This window comes from Dasypus novemcinctus, chromosome 14 (assembly GCF_030445035.2).
Source record: "Dasypus novemcinctus isolate mDasNov1 chromosome 14, mDasNov1.1.hap2, whole genome shotgun sequence".
NCBI lineage: Eukaryota > Metazoa > Chordata > Mammalia > Cingulata > Dasypodidae > Dasypus > Dasypus novemcinctus.
Window position 1 is genome coordinate 76536179 of NC_080686.1, and position 22812 is coordinate 76558990.

At 34.0% G+C, this 22812-nt stretch overlaps 1 protein-coding gene across 2 annotated transcripts in view; it reads right to left on the minus strand.

Annotated features, from left to right (window-relative positions):
• Window positions 1-22812, minus strand: part of CSMD3 (CUB and Sushi multiple domains 3) — a 1328729-nt gene that overhangs the window by 720740 nt on the left and 585177 nt on the right. For both annotated transcript variants that reach the window (XM_058275930.2, XM_058275932.2), the window contains one exon: window positions 12437-12558. In XM_058275930.2, the coding sequence (XP_058131913.1) occupies window positions 12437-12558 (122 nt within the window). The remainder of the gene's footprint in view (window positions 1-12436; window positions 12559-22812) is intronic.

The window sequence follows — 22812 nt, forward strand, 5'->3', positions numbered from 1 at the left end:
AGGAATAAAGAAAGTCACAAGTTAAGAGAGTTACAAATAAAGTGGGGGAGTATATTTCCCACAGAAGAGCAGCATGTCTCAAAACCAAAGAGCTCTGGCCAAGTACTGGAGAGAAGTAGAGCAGAGGGGCATGGGACTAGAGAGATAATGTTCAGGTTTGTCCATGGCTCCATCCATAAATCTATTCAGAACCATTTAAATAATTTTCTAAGGAAAGAGGCTTAATTTCATTTTAGAATAATTTAATTTTTGAAACATCACAGTGGATTTATTTTGGAGAATCAGTAGTGTTGGGGTAACAGCAAAATGAGATGACAATTCACTAACTGGGAGGCAATTTTGATTATCCAAAGGAGAAGTAATGCAAACTTGTGTGAGAGAGAATTAGGGAACTTCCAGACATATTAATTTGCTAGAATCAATTTATTGGACTTTGTATTTAGATGTATGAAGGAAAAGGGGAAGAATGTATGATGAAAAAAAAGTATGAATTCAGAACATTGAGGAAAATTGACTTTTTTCTCCCCCCCCCCCCCCCCCCCCGCTGTTTTTGCTGTCTGTATCCATTTGTGTGTGATCTTCTGTGTCCATTTTCTCTTTTTGTCTTCTCTTCTTGTTTTCTCCTCTAGGATTCACTGGGATTCAATCCTGGGGACCTGTGATGTGGAGAGAAGTTTCCTGTCACTTGTGCCTCCTCAGTTCCTGGTTTCTATTGCATCTTGCCTTGACTCTCCCTTTTGTCTCTCTTTTGTTGAATCATCATCTTTTTGCTGCATGGCTTGCCTTATGGACACTTGCTTGTTGTGAGTTCCTGGCTGGCCATGCAGACACACCTTTACTAGGAGGCCCCGGGGATCGAACCCGGTTCCTCCCATATGGTAGATGGAAGCCCAATCACTTAAACCACATCCTCTTCCCAACATTGACTTTTAAGGGGATGGCAGAAGAAGATGAGTAAAGAATGAGAAGGTAGGACAAATTTCAGGAAAACAGAGAATTAAGTCAGGGAAAGAAAAAGTTTCAGGAAACAGGGAGTGGTCAATAATGTCAATCACTACATAACCATAACTCTTTTTTTTTAAGTTTACTATTCCTTAAAATATATTTTATTATAAAATAAAACAGGTATATTATTGAGAATTGTTAACACAGAATTTTTTATTAACACAGAAAAGTAAAGGGGGGAAATACCTGAAGGCCTATAGCCAGAGGTAATCCTTTTAATATTTTGGAATATTTCATTTCTATTTCTTCCTTATGCATAGCTTGTTTATTTGTAGGCATTTATTTATTGTCCCTGCATAGAATAATTCAATTGAAATACAATATTTGAAGTAAGTTAACTATTTCATCACGAGTGCAGTTCCCAGTAGCAGAGGTTGTAGATAGTCAAGTGTGCTGGGCAAGTATGAATCAGTCAAGAGGAGGGCTGAATGAGAATCCATCCAGATATAAGTATAGGGGAAATGAGCATATATTCATTTTGCAGGAGACAGTGAAATACATTAGAACATTGCTCTGAGAGAGAGCAAACTGAAAACTATATTACAGTGGTCTCCTTTTACACTGCATCAGGAATTAACAATAAAAATGATGACTATGCCATGCGCTACATGCCTCAGGGGGCTTTAGTGACAGACAAGTCATAGAAACATATTCTGGCTGACTTCAGTGAAAATACATAGCTATTTTTAAAGATATAGGGTGGTTCATAGAAAGAAGGAAAAGGTTAAATCCCAGGATGAAGAAAGGGAGAAAGGACAAGAGGACAGTGATCATCAGCTCCAGGTGGTATAAAAGAATTGGTAATCTCTATAGGTGTCAGTGTGCCTACTTTTGCATCCTGGACTTGAAAATTACACAGTAGTCTTGGGAAAATTATCTCCCTGAATCTGTTTGCTAATCTGAAAAATGGAGATAATAATGTATCTACCGCAAAGGATTGTGAGAAAGTTAAAATGAAATATTACATGCAAAGGGCTTAGAACAATTCCATAACACATGGAAAACATTCAATTTATATTAATTATTGTTGTTTGTTATTCTTTTGTAGGCATCTTATTTTCTGATAAATCAGCTCAAATACTTTTTAGTATGTGATATTTTTTTTAAGAGTCAGAAAAATTTGAACTGACCTAGCTTGGATTGCATGACATCAGTAGTGTGCTGGTAAATTCTTAAAAACTGCTATTTAAAAAAAAGTTGATAAAAACATAGGTAAAACACTATTTACAAATAATAATAGGTTATACAATATTCTTTATTGTGAAATCCACATAGCAAAATGGTTCTCATAGGATCCTTCCAATGAGTTTTGCCAAATTTTTATATCGGTGGCCAACCTATGGTTGCAATTTATGAATGAATGTGTGTTATTCTGGCATGAATATTGGTTGACATTTTCATTTGTGCTAATGAGAAAAATGCAATTGAAAAAATAAGAAGACATTAGTTGGAAAATAAATTGTTTTTCAACTATGTGAATCAGATCATTGTTTTCAAATACAAAAATATTTCCTCAAATTTTGTGTGCCTTTCACAATGCAATGATTACAGGCAAGTCAACTTTTAAATTTAATCTTCATTGTTAACATTTTCTCCATTGATTACTATGCCTAGACAATGAACACAACAAATAAATCAAGTCTTGATTGTAGTATATGCTTGTTCCCATAGTGTAAATTCTCCCACCCTGCTCAATATCAAGTTAATACTGTGACTAAATACAGTTTGGAAAGAGATGCATAGTAGCATACTATGATAGAGTAGTTCTACCACATCATTAAAATAGATGCAAATAACCTCAAAAGAACAGTTAATAATAAAGGGGAGTGAAATGTTTAGGAAATGAGGAATTTTGAGTATTTATTATGTTTGTTTTTAATGTAATTAAATTTTATGTTTATGTAAGTTAAATTTTAATATTTCTGTGCTTCATAACCAGCTTGCAAAATTCCTCATAATTTAACAGTCTGTTCTCAGGAGGCAAAAAAATTTGGTTCCATCATACCACACTATGACACAGATGATAGTGGAGGAATTAGGCAGTGTAGCTTTGTTTGAAGCTCCCTTTAAAACCACAGAGTATGGGAGAATGGTAGTTCCCTAACTTTGATAAAGAATGGGCAACAGATGGATATTCTGTAAGCAAGACACAATTTGGGTCCATGTCTATTTTACGCCAAGTTCTACTTATTTTTTTTTTTCTTTATGCCCTCCTGCAGTGTTTTTTGTGTAAAGTAGCAGCCCATACCTCATAAATCTCATGCCTCTTGTTCTGCTAATCTATATAGTGTTATGCCCATTACTTATTTTTGTTTCATTGTTTACATCCCCTGACTACAATGTTAATTTTATGAAAGAAAAATTTTGATTTGTACACTGCTAAATCCCCAATATCAAGAACTACAAGGTATTTAATAATTCCTCAATAAATATGTATCGAATAAATGAATAAACAAGCAGCCTGCAGTAGAAAAGAGAAAGTCTCACAATGATTGAAACAATTGTAAAAGCTGGGGGGACACCTAACAGAAAAATGGCAATATGTAAATGGCACTAAAACAAGAGCAAAGTTGTGCACAGAAGATTGGTTTAGGAGGTAAAACAAAATGATAAGGCGCCAGGAGCAGGCACTTGTATAATTGGGAGAAACTTTTTTGCCTGGTTGTGAAACTGTAGATAAGGGGCTGGGAATTAGCAAAAGAACTCCTATCCCAGGGAAAGGGACTTAGAATAGCAAGGAATTATCCCAGCTTAGCAAAGTGAACATAATGTAACAGATAGACAGGAAAAAAGACAGGTTTCCCAATACCAAAACAAAAGGTAGGTACTGAGTAAGGATTAAAGTCAAAGCCTAATTTTCATTACAGGGTAATAGGTAAGCATTGAGGGCAACTTCATGCTAAGTCCAAAAATATCAGTTTAGAGTTTTTGTTTGTTTGTTTCCCTGCAAAGTCAGAATTAACACTTAACTGAAACAAGGGAATTTCAATGTTATGGTAAGAAGGACTGTACAGGGTATAACAGACCGCCTGATGTTTTCCTCGTGTGATTGTTGTTTTCATTTTTAAAGGCTAATACATTTGAGTGAGCTTAATCAATGTAAATTATTGTAATCAACAGTCCTGACTTTGAGTATGGGGACCACTTTTTCTATACCAAGGAAAAAAAGTTTGGGAAACTTCGTATGATACAGGGTCTTCATTTAGTATCAACTGAATAAAAAAAAAAACAACAGTCAAATCTTGCTATTAATATATTAACACTACAAAGTATTTTGTAACTTTAATAGCAATTTTATGCATTTATGTTTGAAACAAATAGTACAAATATACCTGAGTCATTTATTCTGAGATTCCTCTATGTTTATTTGGATCCTGGGATGGGAATAGATGGTGTTCAATTACATAAAAATGTAATGTAAGAAAAATATACACAATATTATAAGCATATTTTCAATTAGGCATCCTACTCATTCACTTTAACAGATGTTCACCCACCATTTATTCTAATTTTAAGTTTCATCCTAAGACTTACTTTATGATCTCATTCAGTTTCATGGCTTGAAATAACATCTATATGCTGACAACTAGCAAATCTATATTTTCATCCCCAACCTTCTTTTCCTTTTCTGATCTTCACACTTGTATATCCAAATTAATAGACACCTCAGTTTTAATATATCCAAGCATGAATTTGTGTGTCTTTTTCTCCCAAACTAGAGCTCCATCTGCATCCTCCCTGATATTATTTGACTACAGTTCTGGGCTAATTATTTATGTGCTTCTCTTGGCTCCAAGACAGCACTTCTATATTCTTCTCTGTGATAAAGCTGAGACTCTTAAAACCCCAAGTCTGCCAGAATCACCTTTGCCACTGGGAGCATCCCCTCTTTCCATTACTGAACCAAATCAGAAATTCTTTGAAGAAGTTGAATTTTGGTTTTCAGTTCAAACTAGGTTATGATATGCTTTCATATATCATGAATTTTAATTTTAGGGTAGACAGATGCAGATAAATGTATAAGAGAACAGAAGGATATTTAGATGATAGATAGATAGATAGATAGATAGATAGATAGATAGATAGATAGATAATAACATGGGCTTATTCATGAGTTTATTGGTGGAATAAAATAAGTCACTGATATCTGCAAATATTTCCTATTGAACCTCTTTTTTCTTTTTTTTTTAATTTAAAAAACTTTCCCTTAAGGAGCTATGCAGCTGGATTCTCAGAGTTTTATTTATACTCAAGCAATGTAGCATACTAACTATGGCAGTTTGATATTATTTATGAATTCCAAAAAGAGATATTGATTATGTCTGTAAACTGGTTTGTTTCTCTGGGCATGATACCCTTTGATTGATTTAAATTCAAAGACTTTACGTTTACTTGATTAAATCAAGATTAGGGCTTTAACTCAACCACATCATTAAGGCGGCTCAGTTCGAGTCCTTGCCCCCTTTGAGGGCTATATAAACAGATAATCAAGAAGACAGGGAAAGAGACACACAGAGGAACAGAGAGCTCCACAGACATAGCAGAGGAGAGAACTTGTCAGCGTTGATTTTGCAGCCCCAGCAAAGACTGATGAATCATTACCTATCAGTTTACAGGGGACCTTGTGAAGAGAACAGAGCAGCTAAGCCCTGAAAGAAAAGAGCCCTCCGGCCTATAGCTGAGATTGGAAGTTGGGCCCATGGAGCCTTAAGAGGAAAGAGGAAAGCTGAACCCTCACAGATATCAGCAGCTATCTTGCTTCAACACTTGGCAACAGACATTTGGTGAGGAAGTACCTCTTATAGTACCTTGAGTTAGACTCTTTAGGGCCTTGTAATTGTAAGCTTTTACTCCAAATAAATACCCTTTATAAAAGCCAATAGATTTCTGGTACTTTGCATCAGCACCCCTCTGGCTGACTAATATACTAACATTCCACCTGGGAAAGTAGTATAATCTTTCCTTTGGAACTTGGAATAAGATAAATTCTAAGAGAGAAGGTGATAATGGAGAACCAGCATATACAAGCGGGTCTTCAGGCAGGAAAAATTTCAATGGTGGAAGATCTGAAAATGGTGTCCAGGCAACCCATATATACTCTAGGAATTATTCATGCACCCCAGGCATACACATAACTCATATTGAAGACAAATGTGTTAGACTACCTGACATTGAGAAAAAAATCACCCTCATAGACTTTAGGAAAGCTCAAGACAGTAAGGGATTTATTTCAGATGTGGAGATAGTGTGTATGTTAATGCATGTTGAACAATTAATTCAATGATCAGACTTGTTTAATGTGTACATTACAATATATTAGCTTGCTATAATGAAGAAACCCTCATTATAATAATCATTCAAATTCTATAATTAAGGTGAATAAAGTAACATAAAAATATATATTACTTTAAGATTGTGATGCTCAGCCAAAATATATATATATATTTTTTAGTAACCTTAATTGCAATGTTTGTAAACTGATCAGTAACAATGATTATAATTTAATGTTCCTCACTTATCCACTTCTGGTGGAAATGTTTAATGGTACAGACATTGTGGAGGACATTTTGGTGGTTCCTTAGGTAGCTAACTATAGAAATGCCATATGATCAGGCAATCCCACTGCTGGGTATATATCCAGAAGAATTGAAAGCAGAGACATAAACAGACATATAAACACCAATGTTCATAGCAGCATTATTCATCATTGCCAAAAGTTGGAAGCAACCTAAATGTCCAGCAACAGATGAATTGTGGTATATGTACAATGGAACATTACTCAGCTGTAAGAAGGAATGCAGTATTAACAAATGGGATAACATGGATAAATCTTGAAGATCTTATATTGGGTGAAGTAAGCCAGGAACTGAAGGACAAATACTACACGACTTCATTGATATAGACTAAGCAAATTGAGCAGACTCATAGAGTATGGGAGATAGGTTTACGGGAGACAGAAAGGGAGAAGAGGGTTGTGAGCCAATGCCCATATGGGCAAAATCTATGAAAAGGTGGAAGGCTGTAGCTGTGTAGTGGATGGACATGACAGTGATGCTATTGGGTTTGGTGGTACCAGTCTGTGAGGAGGGTAGGGTGGTTGGGGTTGGGTTGGATTATCCATGGAACTGGGGGGAGGGTTGGGGGAAGGAACTCTGGGGATTTGCAGGTCTACGGTTAAAACTACAATGTTGGGAATGGTCTTTTGGCAAATATAGCAGGGGACGATTACTGGTGTAGGGTATTGGATGTGGGGGAATGCATACAGGGCAGGGTGCACATGGGGCAGGCCTCTATGGAATATGTAAGTGTTCATCTTGTCATAGTGTGTTATATCAGTGGGTAGAGACCCACACAATAAACGATAAAATATTAAACTCCCATCCTGGGAAATTGCACTATGTTCTCAAATAGAGGGACTTGAGTTTCTTGAGAATATAGGCAGTGCATAATAAAAGAAAACAGATCACTATGTCAAGCCCTCAATATTATTGCAAGTAACTATGAATTTTATTCTTAAAAAAGTGAAACTTAGTGATTACCATAGGTCCTGAGGGAGGGGAAGGGAAGAATAGAATAGCAAGAACATAGGGAATTTTTACGGCATTACAATTATTCTGCATGATCTTGCAATAGTGGATACAGGTCATTTTAAGTTTCACCAAAATTTATAAAAGAGTATGGTCTAAAATGTAAATCACAATGTAAACCATTGACCATGGTTAGTAGCAATGCTTCAATATTTGTTCATCAATTGTAACAAATGTACCATCCACATGTAAAATAGGGGAGAGGGGAAAAGTGGAAGAGTGTTGGGATAAAGGAATTCCCTGTATGACTTTTCTGTAACCTAAAGCTTCTTTGAAGATAAAATGAAAAAAAAAAGACACTCTGGGAATATGAAGAAGAAAATATCACTATACATAGAAGACCACAGATCTTACTGTAATGAAAGATATAATGTCTAAAAAAGTTTTTTATTACTTAAATATTTTTAAATGATTTTTTGTATTTTATAAGTTATTTTTAAAACTATCATTATTATTTCATTTTCCTATTGTTTTTATTCAATTGTTTTCTTGACTTCATCTTTGGAAAGGTTTTGGATTACAGAAGGGTCACAACTGGGCAGGGGAGGAACATTGGTGCAGGCTGAGGCTGTCACTCATGGGGGAATGCATAGGAAGGGGTTTATCTGGGGCATGCCTCTAAGGATTATGAATGTGTTCAGTGTTCATGGGACATTATCATGGTGAGTGGAGATCCTCACAATAAACAAAAGAATATCAAATTCCCATCCTGGGAGTTCTGCTACATTCTCCAACAGGACAGCAAGAAAAACCCCTGAGCACAGGGGCAGTGCCTAGTGAAGGAGGATGGACCATTGTGTTGGGCCCTTGATATTGTTGATTGTACTTATGAACCTTTTCTTTTGAAATTGAAACTTAGCCTGGTATTATATATTACCTAAGTGTTACCTCCTGAGGGCCTCCTTTTGCAGAAATGTGGCCTCTCTCTAAGCCAAACTCAGCATATAAATGTACTAACTTTGCCCCAGCATGGGGCATGATTCCCAGGGATGAACCTCCCTGGCACCAAGGGATTATTACCAAGCACCAACTAGCAAAGCAAGTGGAAAAATTCCTTGACCATGAGGGGGGATGTTAAATACAAATGAGTTCTTATGACTAAGAGATTTCAAAGTGAGTTGGGTGGTCATTCCAGAGGTTACTCCTAGCATATCTCAGCTGGATCTCATTGACTGCCAAGGTAAATAGTGCCTCAAATATTGGGGCTTCTGAGGGTTCTGGAGACATCCAGACACTATAGGCAGGCCAGAGAGGTCAGGAGTTTGGTGCACTGCCAGTGGGCCTTACATTGGAATTTATGTTCCCAGTGTTGCAGAGCAGGACTCATTTTTGGTTCCTGTCACATGGCTCTTTTGTCCCTTCATTTTGAACCTATAATTAGTACTATAGTTAATAGGTATATGTCCAAGAGACTTAAATCTTTGATCCATTCACATGTCAGTTGGGCCCTGTATCTCAGCAGAATTGCAGCATCTACCATCCAGTTCATTGGACTCACCAAGATAACTAACAATGTGATTATGATGGACAATGCCCTCCCAAGGGACAGTTTGCAACTGCAAGAAGGGCGTTCCATTCATCTGACTCATGGGAACTAAACTCCCTCTCAATTAGAGGCAGAGTAGGTATTAACATCCCTAAATCTTCAAGACTGGGGAATGAACAATGGACTAAAGTAGACTTATTATTATTCTACTATAGACTTGTTATTCTAGGAATGGAATAACTTATCATTGATGTGGAGGCAGTGGCCACCAGAGGTTCTGAGGGGAGGGAGAGGGGAAAATAGGTGTAATATGAGGATATTTTCAGGAGTATTGGAATTATCCTGCGTGACATGACAATGACAGATACAGGTCGTAATATATTTTGCCAAAACCTACAAAATTGCATGGGACAGAGTGTAAACTTTAATGTAAACTATAATCCATGGTTAGTGGCAATGCTTCAATAAGTGTTTATCAATTGTAACAAATGTACCACATTATTTTAGGATGTTATTAATGTGAGAACGTGTGGGATGGAGTGGGGTATATGGAATCCCCTATATTTTTCATGTAACATTTATGCAATGTAAAGTTCCTTTAAAATAAATAAATAAAAATAATTTAATGTTCCAAATTTTTAGCATAAGGCACCAGTCGCCTATAAATTATTCAACCACATAATCAAATATGGAAGAAAATAGGATGGGATGATGCTTTTTTTTCCTCATTAATACTTAAGTATAATAAATAACTAAAGAGAAGATTTTTCCTAATGTGGTCACATTAGGCAATAATAATAGATGTCACTTAAAGTGATCTTACTTTGTCTCAGACTTTTTGCATTTCCTTATCTAAATCAGTACAACAACCATACAATATAGTTGTATTATATCTAATAGATGAAAAAACAAAATTTTGACTTAGAGGAATCAGGATGCTACCTAAGATCTTATAATTAGTAAGAGGTACAGTTTGGATTTGAAAATACTTTCAACTAGTTTCTTCAGTTTCAAGTTTGGATTATTTCTACCAATTACCTACTTGTGTTGGTGATTTCAAATATGAAGAAAAGCATGATAGATAATCATAGATATTGAGATAGTTATAGATATTGAGGAATCAATTAAAACTTTGGTTAATTGGTGTTACACCAACTAGCAGAGTTGTGGACCTGTGGTTTACAGCAGCAGTTATCTTCCAAAATGAATTCTGAGGTAGTAACGATGGAAGCAAATACATTCAGTAATGTTTTTCAAACTGTGTTACCACTTGTTAGTGCATCATGAAATTGATTTAGTGGAAGCACGAACAATGATTTAAAAAATGAATAGACAAGAATAGATTGGAATAGAATATAGAAAAGTACATTGGTATAATAAGGGAAAATGTTATTTTCTGCAAATACATATGTGAGTATGAACTGACCGTGCTGTAATATTTCTTTTTTAAAAAAATTATTTCTCAATGTGCTTTTTCCATTCAAAATTTTCATTCTATTTCAATATATTATTCTTGCTGATGTATCACGGCTAAAAATATAGGAAAACCAATTTGTCTAGAATATCATAAAAGAGAGCTATACTAAGAAATCGAATATTAATGTCTAAATCCAGCTACTTGATAAAATTAGCAAAGAAATAAAAGTTATCATAACGTCCTATTCAGAAACAATGGATTTTTTTCACATGGCAAAAGATAAAAGTTTGATAGATTATATAAGACAAAAAAGAAGAAATGAGGTGTCTTCTGTGAAGCTTTATGCAGCAGAGTAATGAGAATCATTTAAACTTAGCAAAGCAGAGTTATTTATCCTTTCTTTCAAATGCAGATAATAAATGTATCTATCTCATAGGAATCTTGTGTAGATTAAATAATTCATAAAAGTGCTGAAATAATGTCTTGCATATTTTAAGTGTTTAACAAATGTTGCTTTATTTATCACGCACTATCTTTTTTATTTTCTCAACATCCAAGAGATTTGCCAAGAGAATACATTAAAAAATAAGTTTTTAATTGAATTGAACTAATTATACAAGGTTGGCAAATAAAATTATTCTCATATTGCAGCTAAGGAGGTGGATTTGGTGGTTTTCCCAAATTTATGTAGGTAATTCTGGACACTATAGGTCTATGATCTGGTTCTTCTGAGTTTTAAAACCAGGGCTCTCCTATGCGGCAATTGTAATTAGTCACTGAGTAGTTATTTAAACCAGTTCTAAAACTTTTAGAATTAGGTTTCATAAACCTGTTATATATACTTGCAGACACTCCTAGCAGATGATTAGGTAGCATAATGCTGTGAAGGGATATGCGACTGGGAAAGTGATTTGAATTGGTATATCTCAACTACCTTCCCATAGCACTTTATTTTTCAGATAAATAGAAGATAGATTTTTCTTAGGGAAACAATAACAATGATTTAATATATTTCAATTACTTACTAAGTCTACTAAGCACTGATTGCATTACTTTATTTTTCACAAGGTTGTGAAATGTATACTCAATATTCACATTTTATAGGTAAAGAAGCTGAGCTTCAGAAAAGTTAAATAACTCTTTCAAATTTTATCAGATAATAATTTATAAATTGGCATTTGACCCATTATCTGACCTGAGAATGTGCAAACTTCCCATAATCTAACCCATAGACAATAAAATAAAATCAAAGAAAAATGTCAGTTCTTCTTGTAGATGTGCTTTGTAGTAGTATAAAAGCACAGGATACAAGGAGAAGCTGGATAAAGACTGTAGGAGAGGAAAATTAGCTAATTTTTCAACTATTTTATACTCATTCAGAGTTATAATTTTATTTGAAGTATAGTGGCAGATACATATTTAAATGTACACTCAACTTAGACTCTAGTACAAAGATCATCCAACCTTTTGAAATATCTATGAGTCCTCTATTAATACAGAGCACATTAAACCAACTTTTAATAATAAATAATAGCTGTGCACCTATAGAAATAGAGGAATATTGAAATAAAAGTCAGCTAAGTATAAAATCATGTTATACCTGAATGATATGTTAAGCAAAAGAAATATTAAGTGTAAATCCATGCAAACACATATATACTGACAACCTTCAAGATGTATTTCAGAAAATTACTCATTTATAATTTTAATGTGTTCTCATCTTCATTTCATTTCATTCGCAGTATCTGGAAGTAGAATTTCATTCTTTTTATTTTTTTCCCACATTTCTTATATACCTGTATCTTTAATAAAACGGGTACATAGGAAAATAGGGCAGAAATCATACTTTAGTTATGAACTCTTTATGCTGTACTTTCCTTACGATCTCTTTGCCTTTGTCTTCATGATTATAAATTTCTACCCTGGATGGTTTTCCCTTACCTTGTTTGTATTCACTGCAGTGATGACCCAAACACATTGTGCATTGCTATCATACTGAAATGGAAAGTTGGGAGACGTAAAGGTACCACTTGGTCCCTGAAGATTCGAGCCACAGGTCTTCACTGAAAGAGAAACAGCATTTTAAAAAATGGGTGTATACCTTATGCAAAACCATGGTGAGAAACTATCTTGCAAATTCTTTAAATTTGAAATTCTGCAGTTATAGCCACATTGAAATCTATATTATGGCAATCTAATGCCACTTATCAAAATTAGAGAGTGCTTTTTCACACCTTGAGGTTCAACTGCTCAATATTTTCAACATTAACTGAAGATTAGTTATGAATAGAAGTGTGAGGCATTTTAAATTGCTCTTTGACTGTAAATATGTTAGTTTAATTAGAGAGAGGTGTAGTTATCCAATATTCTGTTGACAAAAATCGGCAATGTGAAAAAAAATCAAGACTCTGATTTATTAAGCAATCTAAATAGTGTTTTCATTTCTATTTATTGGTTACCCTAGGACTCATAATAGCATAGTCAAGACATCAATATAAAAACTCTTTTTCTGTTCTTACAACTGAAGTAGACCACTGAGACTATAAAAGAGCTACATTGGAATAATTTTAATAAATTTTCACAAATGTTAAAAGTTGCAAAATTTTCTCAGTTTTCTAATTCTTCTCTCTGTTACTTAACAAAAGCTAATGACTTCTCTGAATCAGTTTCTCAATTTCCTTCTTGACCACAGTTTCTTGGGGTCATTACTTTTTATTTAAATTTCTGTCCCCATTCCATTAATATCCTACCTATATTACCCTTCGATAACCCATCAATAATTCTATATTGTATTTTTATTGCAGTACAATTAAACATGTATTTTTATATATATTGAAGTCTTTACATAATTATTACCATAACCACTTTGAAGATCAATTTATAGTAGTCTTAAAAGTTGGCCTGCTTTGCACAAGGTCACTCAGCTATTAAACAGCATAATCAAGAATTGAACTCAGGTCTTCTGACTCCAAATCTTGTCATCTTGTCACTAAAAATGAGCCTTTTTAAAGGGAAACATAGCTTTCTTTACTAACTTCTTCCCTTTAGCTTATGTTTTTAGCATTAATTTTATTCAGACAATACTTGTCATTGAAGGTTATACCTATTGGTGATTTATGGTTACTTTTAATTTACTTTTTTTCTCTGATTTCTAATTTTTTTAAATAATAGAACCATTATTTTATAATAAGGAAAAGTAATAATGCTACTTTTCTTCCTTCAACATTACTTTATCATCCACCACTTTTTCCCCCTATTTACTACCCAAATTCTTGGAAGTCTTCTATACCCTATGCCATCTCCTTCTCCCTCATTCACTCTAAAGGGCACTTCAGTTTGACTTATCTCATTTATATGTTGAAAGTATTTTCTAAAAGACCAGCAATAACCTCCTAATTGTTAAATCTAATACTCCCTCTTCATTCTTCCACTTACTTGATATCTCAGCAGTAAAGGAAACTACAATTAATTTTTGTTTAGAATTCTCTGCCTCCACTTACACAATACTGAATTCTCTTGATTCTTTGCCCATATGTTTTAAATATTCACTTTCTGCTCAATATCCTTTCTCCTTGTTCCACTTTTCCATATGATCATTAAGTAGCATAGTTCTAATTGTTATAATGGGCTCTTTTCTCTTTGTTTAATGGTCTTCCTGAATTTTTGATCTAATTCACTCCCATGACTTCAATGGTAATCTCTGCATGGATAAATGAAATCTACACCAACGTTGGCATCTTCCTAATTTATAGATTAATATTCTCTTTGTTGGAAATTCCATGAGATATTTTTTGGAAACTTTAAATTAAAAAAATATTAACTATCTCCTTCACCTCCCTGCCATAAGCAGTCCATATGACCCATATATGTCTCCTCAGAAATGTCTGTTTTCCTTCTTCTCTTCTGGTTCTACTACTCAGTGCCTTATCATCATTTTTTTCCAAGATAACATATAGCTATTAAACTACATTCCTAGACTCCAATCTCTCTCTGTTTCATTCTCCTCAATGCTACTACATTTGACTTTCTAAAATGCAAATTTGATCATTTCACTTAGCTGCCTTTCTATTTTATATAGGATAAATTTCTAACAGTCTAATATAGAGCATAAAACTATTCCCTAGAAGGACCCAGACTTCTTTTCTAGGGCAATTTCCTGACATTTTAAAGAGTCAGGCCTATTCTGTAAATGACTTCTCTTCTTTGAATGTACCTGGGATGGTTAAGTTCATGTGTTAACCATGTTGGTCTCCAGTTGTTTGGTCAAGCAACCCTGACTGTTACTATGAGGACCTAGTTCCCCAAGATCCAGAGGAGTGAGGTACAGTCCAAAAGCTGATCATGCCTACTGATTATATACTTCAGATTATTGGGAGCCTGGCTCTGAGGGCAGCCATTTTTTCAACCTGCTCTAGACAAAGGCAGTGGAGGAGATTTAAAGACAGTATGCTTCCTCAGAACTATGGAGGATAAGGAAGGGCTGTATTTGCAGGGCACGTGCTTATAAAGAAAGCACAGCTTTGAGGAGCGAACAAAGAAAACCCTGTCACCATTTCTGGCCCCTCCTTCACGCCCTTCCCAGAGTAATTTGAAGCCAGTTAGTGCTTCCTTTGTGAGTCCCTGGACTTCTTCTGGCTGGGAAAGATTGACTGGGAAAGATTGACTTGGGAAGTTCTGCAGTGGAACAATGTGGAGAGAGAAAAATTCTGTTTCCTGGGTATTAAATGGGCCATTCAAACAGGTGTAAATGAGGAAATTCCTAAAGCCCATTTTGTTTTGGAAATAAAGTGAAACAATGTATATAGGTAGTTGTGAAACAGTATGAAAAGTTATGCCCTTTCAGGAAAATATTATAAATATAGTAGCAGAAGCTGAAAAAATTCATCCCTAGCCCTTCTATTATTATACTCCTCATTTTTTTTTCAGGTCAGACACATGTTTATATGTTTGAATAGGTTATTCATGAACCTATTATATAACCTATTATATGAATAAGTTAAGTACAATGAAATATGTATTGGTTAAATTGTAGCCTTCAGGCATTTAAATATAAGCTACATATAATGTATCAACCACACCAGTAAGACAAGATGACATTTTATTTTTGGTTTAGTAAGAAGGATAATTTTCACGAGTTAAGATTTATTTTCCCCAGAAAAAGCAGAGATTTTTGTTTATATTGAACATATCAACTGGGGCTTGTCTCTAGGGTCTCTGGTCTCTTGTGATTGATATACTCCTTCTACTCTTTCCTTACAGGTTCGCCATGAAATTTTTAGTTATTGAGCAACTTTCATAAGCCTCTTCCAACCCATTCTCAGGATTTGAACTCCTTCTACTCACTTACTTGGAATTCCTTAAACACCCAATAATGACCCTAATTTAAAACCTAAGTACATTCCTCTTCCCGCAGTACACTTTCCCCAGATATTTCTGTGGTTAACTTCCTTACTATGTATAAGTTTCTGTTTAAATTATACTTCCTAAAATGGCATATTCTGGCTATCTTATCTAAGTTTACATACGTAAAATCACCTTCACGCACATAGATATACTTACATACAAACATGTTTATATGCATGATATGCGCATTTATAGGTATGCATGTGTGCATATACACACAGATGTATATTCATATTTATATACAAGTCTACACATGTATATTATATATTTTCACACACATATAATTTTCTTTTCCCCCCACTAGAATGAATGCTTTATGAAAACAAGCAGTTTGTTTTGTCCGTTATGGTTTCTCCAGCACCTAGAACAGTGTCTGGTACTGAATGAAAAATATGAATGAGTACAAATGATTAAAATAATGAGAAACACAACAGGAATTTCTTTTGTTTCTGGTTTGCTTGTTTATTTTTCTTTGGATTTAGTGGCAATTCAATGCTTCTACCCTTTGGTGAATATTCTCATTTATCAAGGATTCCCTATCAGAGGTGTGAATAACAGTCCTATTGTCTGCTGTTCTAAGGCAATGTACTAAGGTGTTTGGAAGGTTGTTTGGCAAGAAATGTTGTCCACTTATGAAAGATATAATAGTCAATGTCTTTAAAGTAGTCATTAAGATGAGATCCTACACTGGAAATTATTTGTTAAAAATCTAAACATAAAAAAGAGGATTTGAGTATGTCTAGAAGCATGGATGATAGTACTTTAAATATGCCAGAATTTTGTTTTGCTCTTATTTTGCTTTAATTGTTTAATATAGTAAATAATAAGATCTGCTTTAAAAAATGTTGAATTATTTACCTAATTGTGAAAGACCTGTTAACCTATCAAGAAACAGGTATAGAAACTGTTCTCTGAATCAGTTAAAATTCTCAGATTCTTGACTGTTGGTCATGAAGCACTCACACACATAACTGACAGTGAATGATAAAACCTATTTAAACCAGTGTTTGGAACTATCAATTATTAGTTCAGTTTAATAATATTTAATTGGACATCCCTTTCTCTATGGCTTTATGAGAAGCAGATAAAATGTCAGAAGTGGAGTAGCAATTAAGGCTAATCTTCAAATACATCTGAGTGTCATCTGCATAAGAATGGGGAGCCTAATCCATGCCTTCATTGAAAGGCAGCAGAAGCATATAAATGTTGAATAATAATGAAATGAGCCCAAGTCAGAGAACTGGAAAACACAGAAGATGCAATGAAAGGGATAGAATTAAAATCAGCAAGAAGCAAACAGCACAGAATCAGATAAATTTGATTAAAACCCAGCATTTCCTATGAAAGACTAGAAATAAAATGAATAGATATTTCAAAGTAACAAAAAAAAAGTAAGCAAATTTCTTTTTTTTTTTTTATCTTGGTTGTTGGTAATTTAACTTAGTCATGAAGTTCATGTTTATACACAGTGCCGCCTCTTTTCATTTCATTGAATCGTCCCACTGGTTTTAAGGATGAGAGAACTACTTTACAAATGTAACACATCTGGCATTAAGTCAGTATTAAAAATAATTTACGTGAATTACTGAATCATTATGCTTTTTGATTAAAGTATAAGAAAATCCAACTTAATTGAGTTTAGTTAGTAAAGAAATGAGACAAACGAGGTGGTGGGATGGGAGGAGATGAATTACAATGCAAAATATATATAGAAATTATAATATTCCTAGAAACCTTCCAGGGGAGAAGAGGTGTAGAAGGTAAGTAGGAAGGAGAGAGAGGAGTAAGAGAACAGTGTGCATTGAAGAACTTGGAGGAAAAAAACCTCAAGCAACTGATTGGTCAAAGGCTTCAACAAATGAGTATGTAATCAATTTCAAGTTGTTTGTCTAACTTTGATGAGGACTGCCCTCCCCCTTTCCAAATTACCCAGAAGATTAATTAATCAAGTTATTGCCTGTATATTTTTAAATTGTTTTTCTTTGTTTAGATTAAATTGGAGGTAATGTCTACATGAGCTGGTATAGAATAGAAATAATCCAAATAAATTAGAAAGCAGAAATTTGAAGTCTGAATTAACCATTAGATATTAAGTTTCAAACCAAAACTTTAACTGAAAAATTCTGGAAGACTTTGGACCTCCTTGAGTTTAGAATTGGGGTTAGACTAACAGACGTACATCTGAAAAGGCAAGAGAAAATTTGTAATTTCAGAATGCACCATGTCTTAAGTTGCTCCCATATCTTTTCTCATCCTGTTTCTTTCATCTGCAACATTCTATTTTACTTCTTAACCTAGCTAGCTAAAATTCATCCTACCAAGTCCTTACTTCTATAAGAATACTAATTTTCTATTTTAATTATCTGTTTATTTACTGAGCTTCTTTAGGTCAGCAACTACATCTTTCATCTCCTAGTGACCAGAACCAAGTTTATTGTATACATACTAAATAGTCAAAAAAAAAAAAAGTTATAAAGCTATTTCATTAATGAATAATTAAATAATGCAAAATATGTGTAAATATAAGAAATAAAAAAGCCTCAAGTTTACTGATTAAAGTGTTTCAATTAATATGCAAGAGAAAAAAAGCAATCTGTTGAAGTATTTCAGAATAGTTTGGTCATCAATTATAAATGATAAAGAGGGAAAAATGGAGGTGGAAATTTCATAATAATCTTTTGTAATTCTTTTATGGAGAGATTAGTTCAATACAAAACAATGAATACTTAGTATATGAATGCAAGAAGAATAAAACCGGGTTGTATTGTTAAGGGAATGTAGTCTGACAGAAGAGATAGATACAAACGCTTCATTTTAATATGGTGTTGTTAATGCTAAGATAAAGGTTAGAGGGTGCTATGGCAACATAAAAGAGTGGAAATTTTTTTTTTTTTTTAATTCTGGGACTTTGGAGAAGGCATCATGGAGATGTCAATGTTTAAACTTGAAAGATGAGGACACATAAACTTAGAATAGAAATTCAGCATGGACTTACGGGCAGAGGAAATAGGGAAATTAAATAGTTAATTGTAAATGGGAAATTTTGAAATTCCCAGAACATCCAAGATCACAGGGGATAGAGGAGATTATTTATAAGGAGCTGGAGAGGTAAATGAGGGCCACATCAATAAGGGCAATATATGGAAAGCTAAGGCATTTGTTGGATTTATTAGTTTGTTTGGTTTTTGTTGTCAAAGCCAAGGGTATATTATTAGCTTTTTGGGGTTTTGGCGGGGCACTTGACCTAACCATGCCTATATTAAGCTGATCTGTCTAGCTGCCAAATGTAGAATTGATTTAAGAACGTCAAAACTGGAGGCCTGGAGACCAGCATGAAAAAGTTAAGTCATAAGTTCTCTAAGAATACAGCTTTATTTAGTTTTAAATGCAGGGAAAAAAATATTAATTCATCTATTTATCCACTGAATCATTTGAAGAAGCAACACTATTAAACATCTACCATGCAATCAGTGGTATTATAGCTAATGATCACACAGCTGTGAACAGGCAATGGTGCCCTGCCTTCATGTACCTCACATTGTAGTGAGAGAGACAAACAAAAAACCGTTGATTAATTATATAATCATGAAAAGCATTACAAAGGAAAAGTGCAGGGTGCCCTTAGGGTATATAATTGGGAGTCTTACTGTAGCCTGATGAGTCAGATCACGAAACACTGTTCCTTAAAAAAAATCAAAGGCTTATTAACACAAGATAATTTAAGGCATGTTGAAGGGAGACAAAGAATGGGAAACATCTGGATTATATAGCATTATTTAAAGTAAAATTTTATTTTGTTTTAAGGTATTCAGCAACCAAACCAGGGGCTAATATTTTGGTAGAGTCCTATAAATCAGCTTTCATGAATCGTCAGGAATTATTGTGATTAGACTGTGGCTCTAAGAACATAAATGATGCTATTTTTAAAGTATCTTAAAGCAATTTGATTTTAAGAAAGCTACTGTTTATACTAATAGGCGTAAATGCCTTGTGATATGAACATTGAGTAATAGCTAATATTTCCAAAAACATTAAGGTTTCAATAGAAGCTTCCTTTGCTTAAAACAATTAGAATATTACTCTAAAGTGGCATTCAAGACTGTTATAAAGGATAACTTAAAAAAAGATCAGAAAAAGAAAAAGTTCTCATAGACAGGAGGCTATTTCTAAGAATGGATCAGTGAAACTTAAGATATGAAAAACACTGATTTAAGGGACAGTAATTCTCAATGGAAATGAGCAAAAGAATATCATGTAAAATTTATTATGCTTATTTAAGGTATAAAATATAAGATTCTACAGAATGCCATCTGTCAGGATTATTTGTTTAGTTTACATTAATAATTCCTGCTCCATGGGGGTTGGCAGGTTAGATAATATTATTTATTTAAATCTAAGAAAAATGTCTGAAGAAATTTTTAAATATTGGAAACTAGCGAAGTATTCAAAAAATATATAGAACAACAAATTGGTCCAAATTATGTGGACATTGGTTGGAAAAGGAAAATAAACCTATCTTTTATCTGCTACATCGAACAGGCTTGGTTATTTATTAGAAAATCTTGAACTGCATAAACACATTAAAAAGTTTCCTTAAGTGGCACTCAAGGAAATTTCTTCCAACATGTGACAGGCAAATTAGCTTAATTAAATCTCTCAAACTAAAAATACAAAAATTCCTTTTTTATTTGAGATTGAGAATTGAAACCTAAATGTTAAAATCAGATGTCACATGCTCAAAGACACAGAGTTGACCCAGCTTGTACCCAGGACAGGAATGGTGAATAAAAGGGAGGGGTTTTGTGGCCATGTGGCAATCACATATCCAGGATGAAGGACAACTCTATTCCACATCAGTTGACATATTGAAACTGGGCCAAGTTTTGCCAGATCTTCTCATTTTTCAGGAAAAGCTAGAAATTTGGATTTTACATGAAAGCCCCAAATTTCCAAATATTGGCAATTTTAAATGCAAATATACACACACACACACACATATATATCTCTAATAGCTAAATAAATATGAGCTACTTCCAGACTACAAACCTCTGGCTTGTCATTTGTGATGTAGATATTAATTTTGATGTGAAATTTGATATAACAATAAGTAGATTATGATTCCAATGAATAAAGGAAGTTAGAAATTTTAGTAAATTGCAAGCTGGGTTTGTAATAGGCTGTTTTAGTGCTTCTAATTTACAAGTACCTAGTTAAAAATCTCTTACATATTTAATTAACAGAATATTTACATATTTATCCATTTTATTCTCCTCCTTAATGTGATTTTTTAAAATAAATATTCTTATTTTGGAATAATTTTTGATTTTCAGAAATGCAATAATGATAGTATATAGTTCCCATATACATTTCTTCCAATTTTTCCTAATGTCAAAATCTTACATGACCATGCAACATTTGTCAATTTTAAGAGATTAACATTGGTTCATTACTATTAACTAAACTCCATACTTCATTTGAATTTTATCAGGTGCGTGTGTGTGCGTGTGTATATGTGTTTTAAAACTTATATCCTTTTTTCAGTTCCAGGATCTAATTCAGGCTGCCACATGGCATTTTGTAGTCACATTTCTTTAGTTTCTTCTCTCACTATCATTTTAAATCAATTATTTGTCAATTGTACATCATTTTTTTGTTTGCTTGTTTTGTTTTTGTAAGCTTCCTAATGAAAGGTAGCACCCATACATTACATAGAACCAACTCTGGAACAAAGACAGGATAAGTTTCTGTGCTAGCAAAGCTCAGGACCAGAACCAAGACAGGTCAAGTCGCCAAGGGAATAGCAAGCCACAGAACCCTTGACAGGCAGCTGCCTAGCCTTCCCTACGTTAACCCCATTTGCTTCTCAGTGTAAGCATCTTTCTAGCCAAAAATTCTTACAGATTCCTTTCCAAGGCTATAGTTAGTGACTTAAGTAAAAACTGCTGCAGGGGTGGTTTAAAATGTGCACAAGAAATCAACTTAATGCTTTAGAGGTCTGTAAATAGATTTTTTTTGAGCTGTTCAAGATGCAGCAGATCTATTACCAGGGGGGTCATTTAAAAATAATGTAGAAGCATTACTCTCTGAGCTAAATACAATGTTAAAGCATGTGAGAGAATCATTCTCAGCTTTACAAATAGTAAAATAGTCACTTGCCTGTTAGTAACAATCTACACAAGTGATACGAAATAGTGACTCTCCTACTTTTGTTTCCTCTGTGCCTCTTGGCAATCTAAAAATACTAGGATTAGCTCTGTTTTATATTTGTGCACAATTCTTTGTTACAGCTTAGTGCAGGGTTTTTCAGCCTCACCACCATGGACAGTTTGGAGGGGATAATCCTTTGTTTCACTGTGGGGACTGGGTGCTCTCCTGAGAATTTCAGAATGTTTAGCAGTATCCCTGACTGTTACCAGCTAGATACCAGTAGCAACCGTTCCTCTCCTAGATGTGACGATCAAAAATTATCCTAGGCAAACGGTCCCATGGGGAACAAAATCCCCTACCTCCCATGGAGAACCAATGACATGGTGGGATTTCTTTTATTCTATTTAATCTCCTTGATTTTTACTAATTATCTTTGCTTCGTTTTATTGTGTACTTTACAAAAAGTTTTGGCAAAAGGAAATTATGAATATAAGGTATAACCTATAGGTGCCCATTAAAAATGGAAACTATGATATTAAAATTAGTTAATAGGAGATTGCTTTGATATTCAAGAAAGAAAGAAACATCTTGTTAACTCAAACCAAATTAAATGCCCTTCTTCTCAGGTCCTTTCCCACTCATATTTTAAAACTTAATTTAGCACCTCTTCTGGGAAGCTTTCCCTGACAGTCCCAATCCTAATGCACCCTCGGTATGGGTACCTGTCTTCTGAGTTCCCATTATGTTTATCTTTATAAATTATTTTA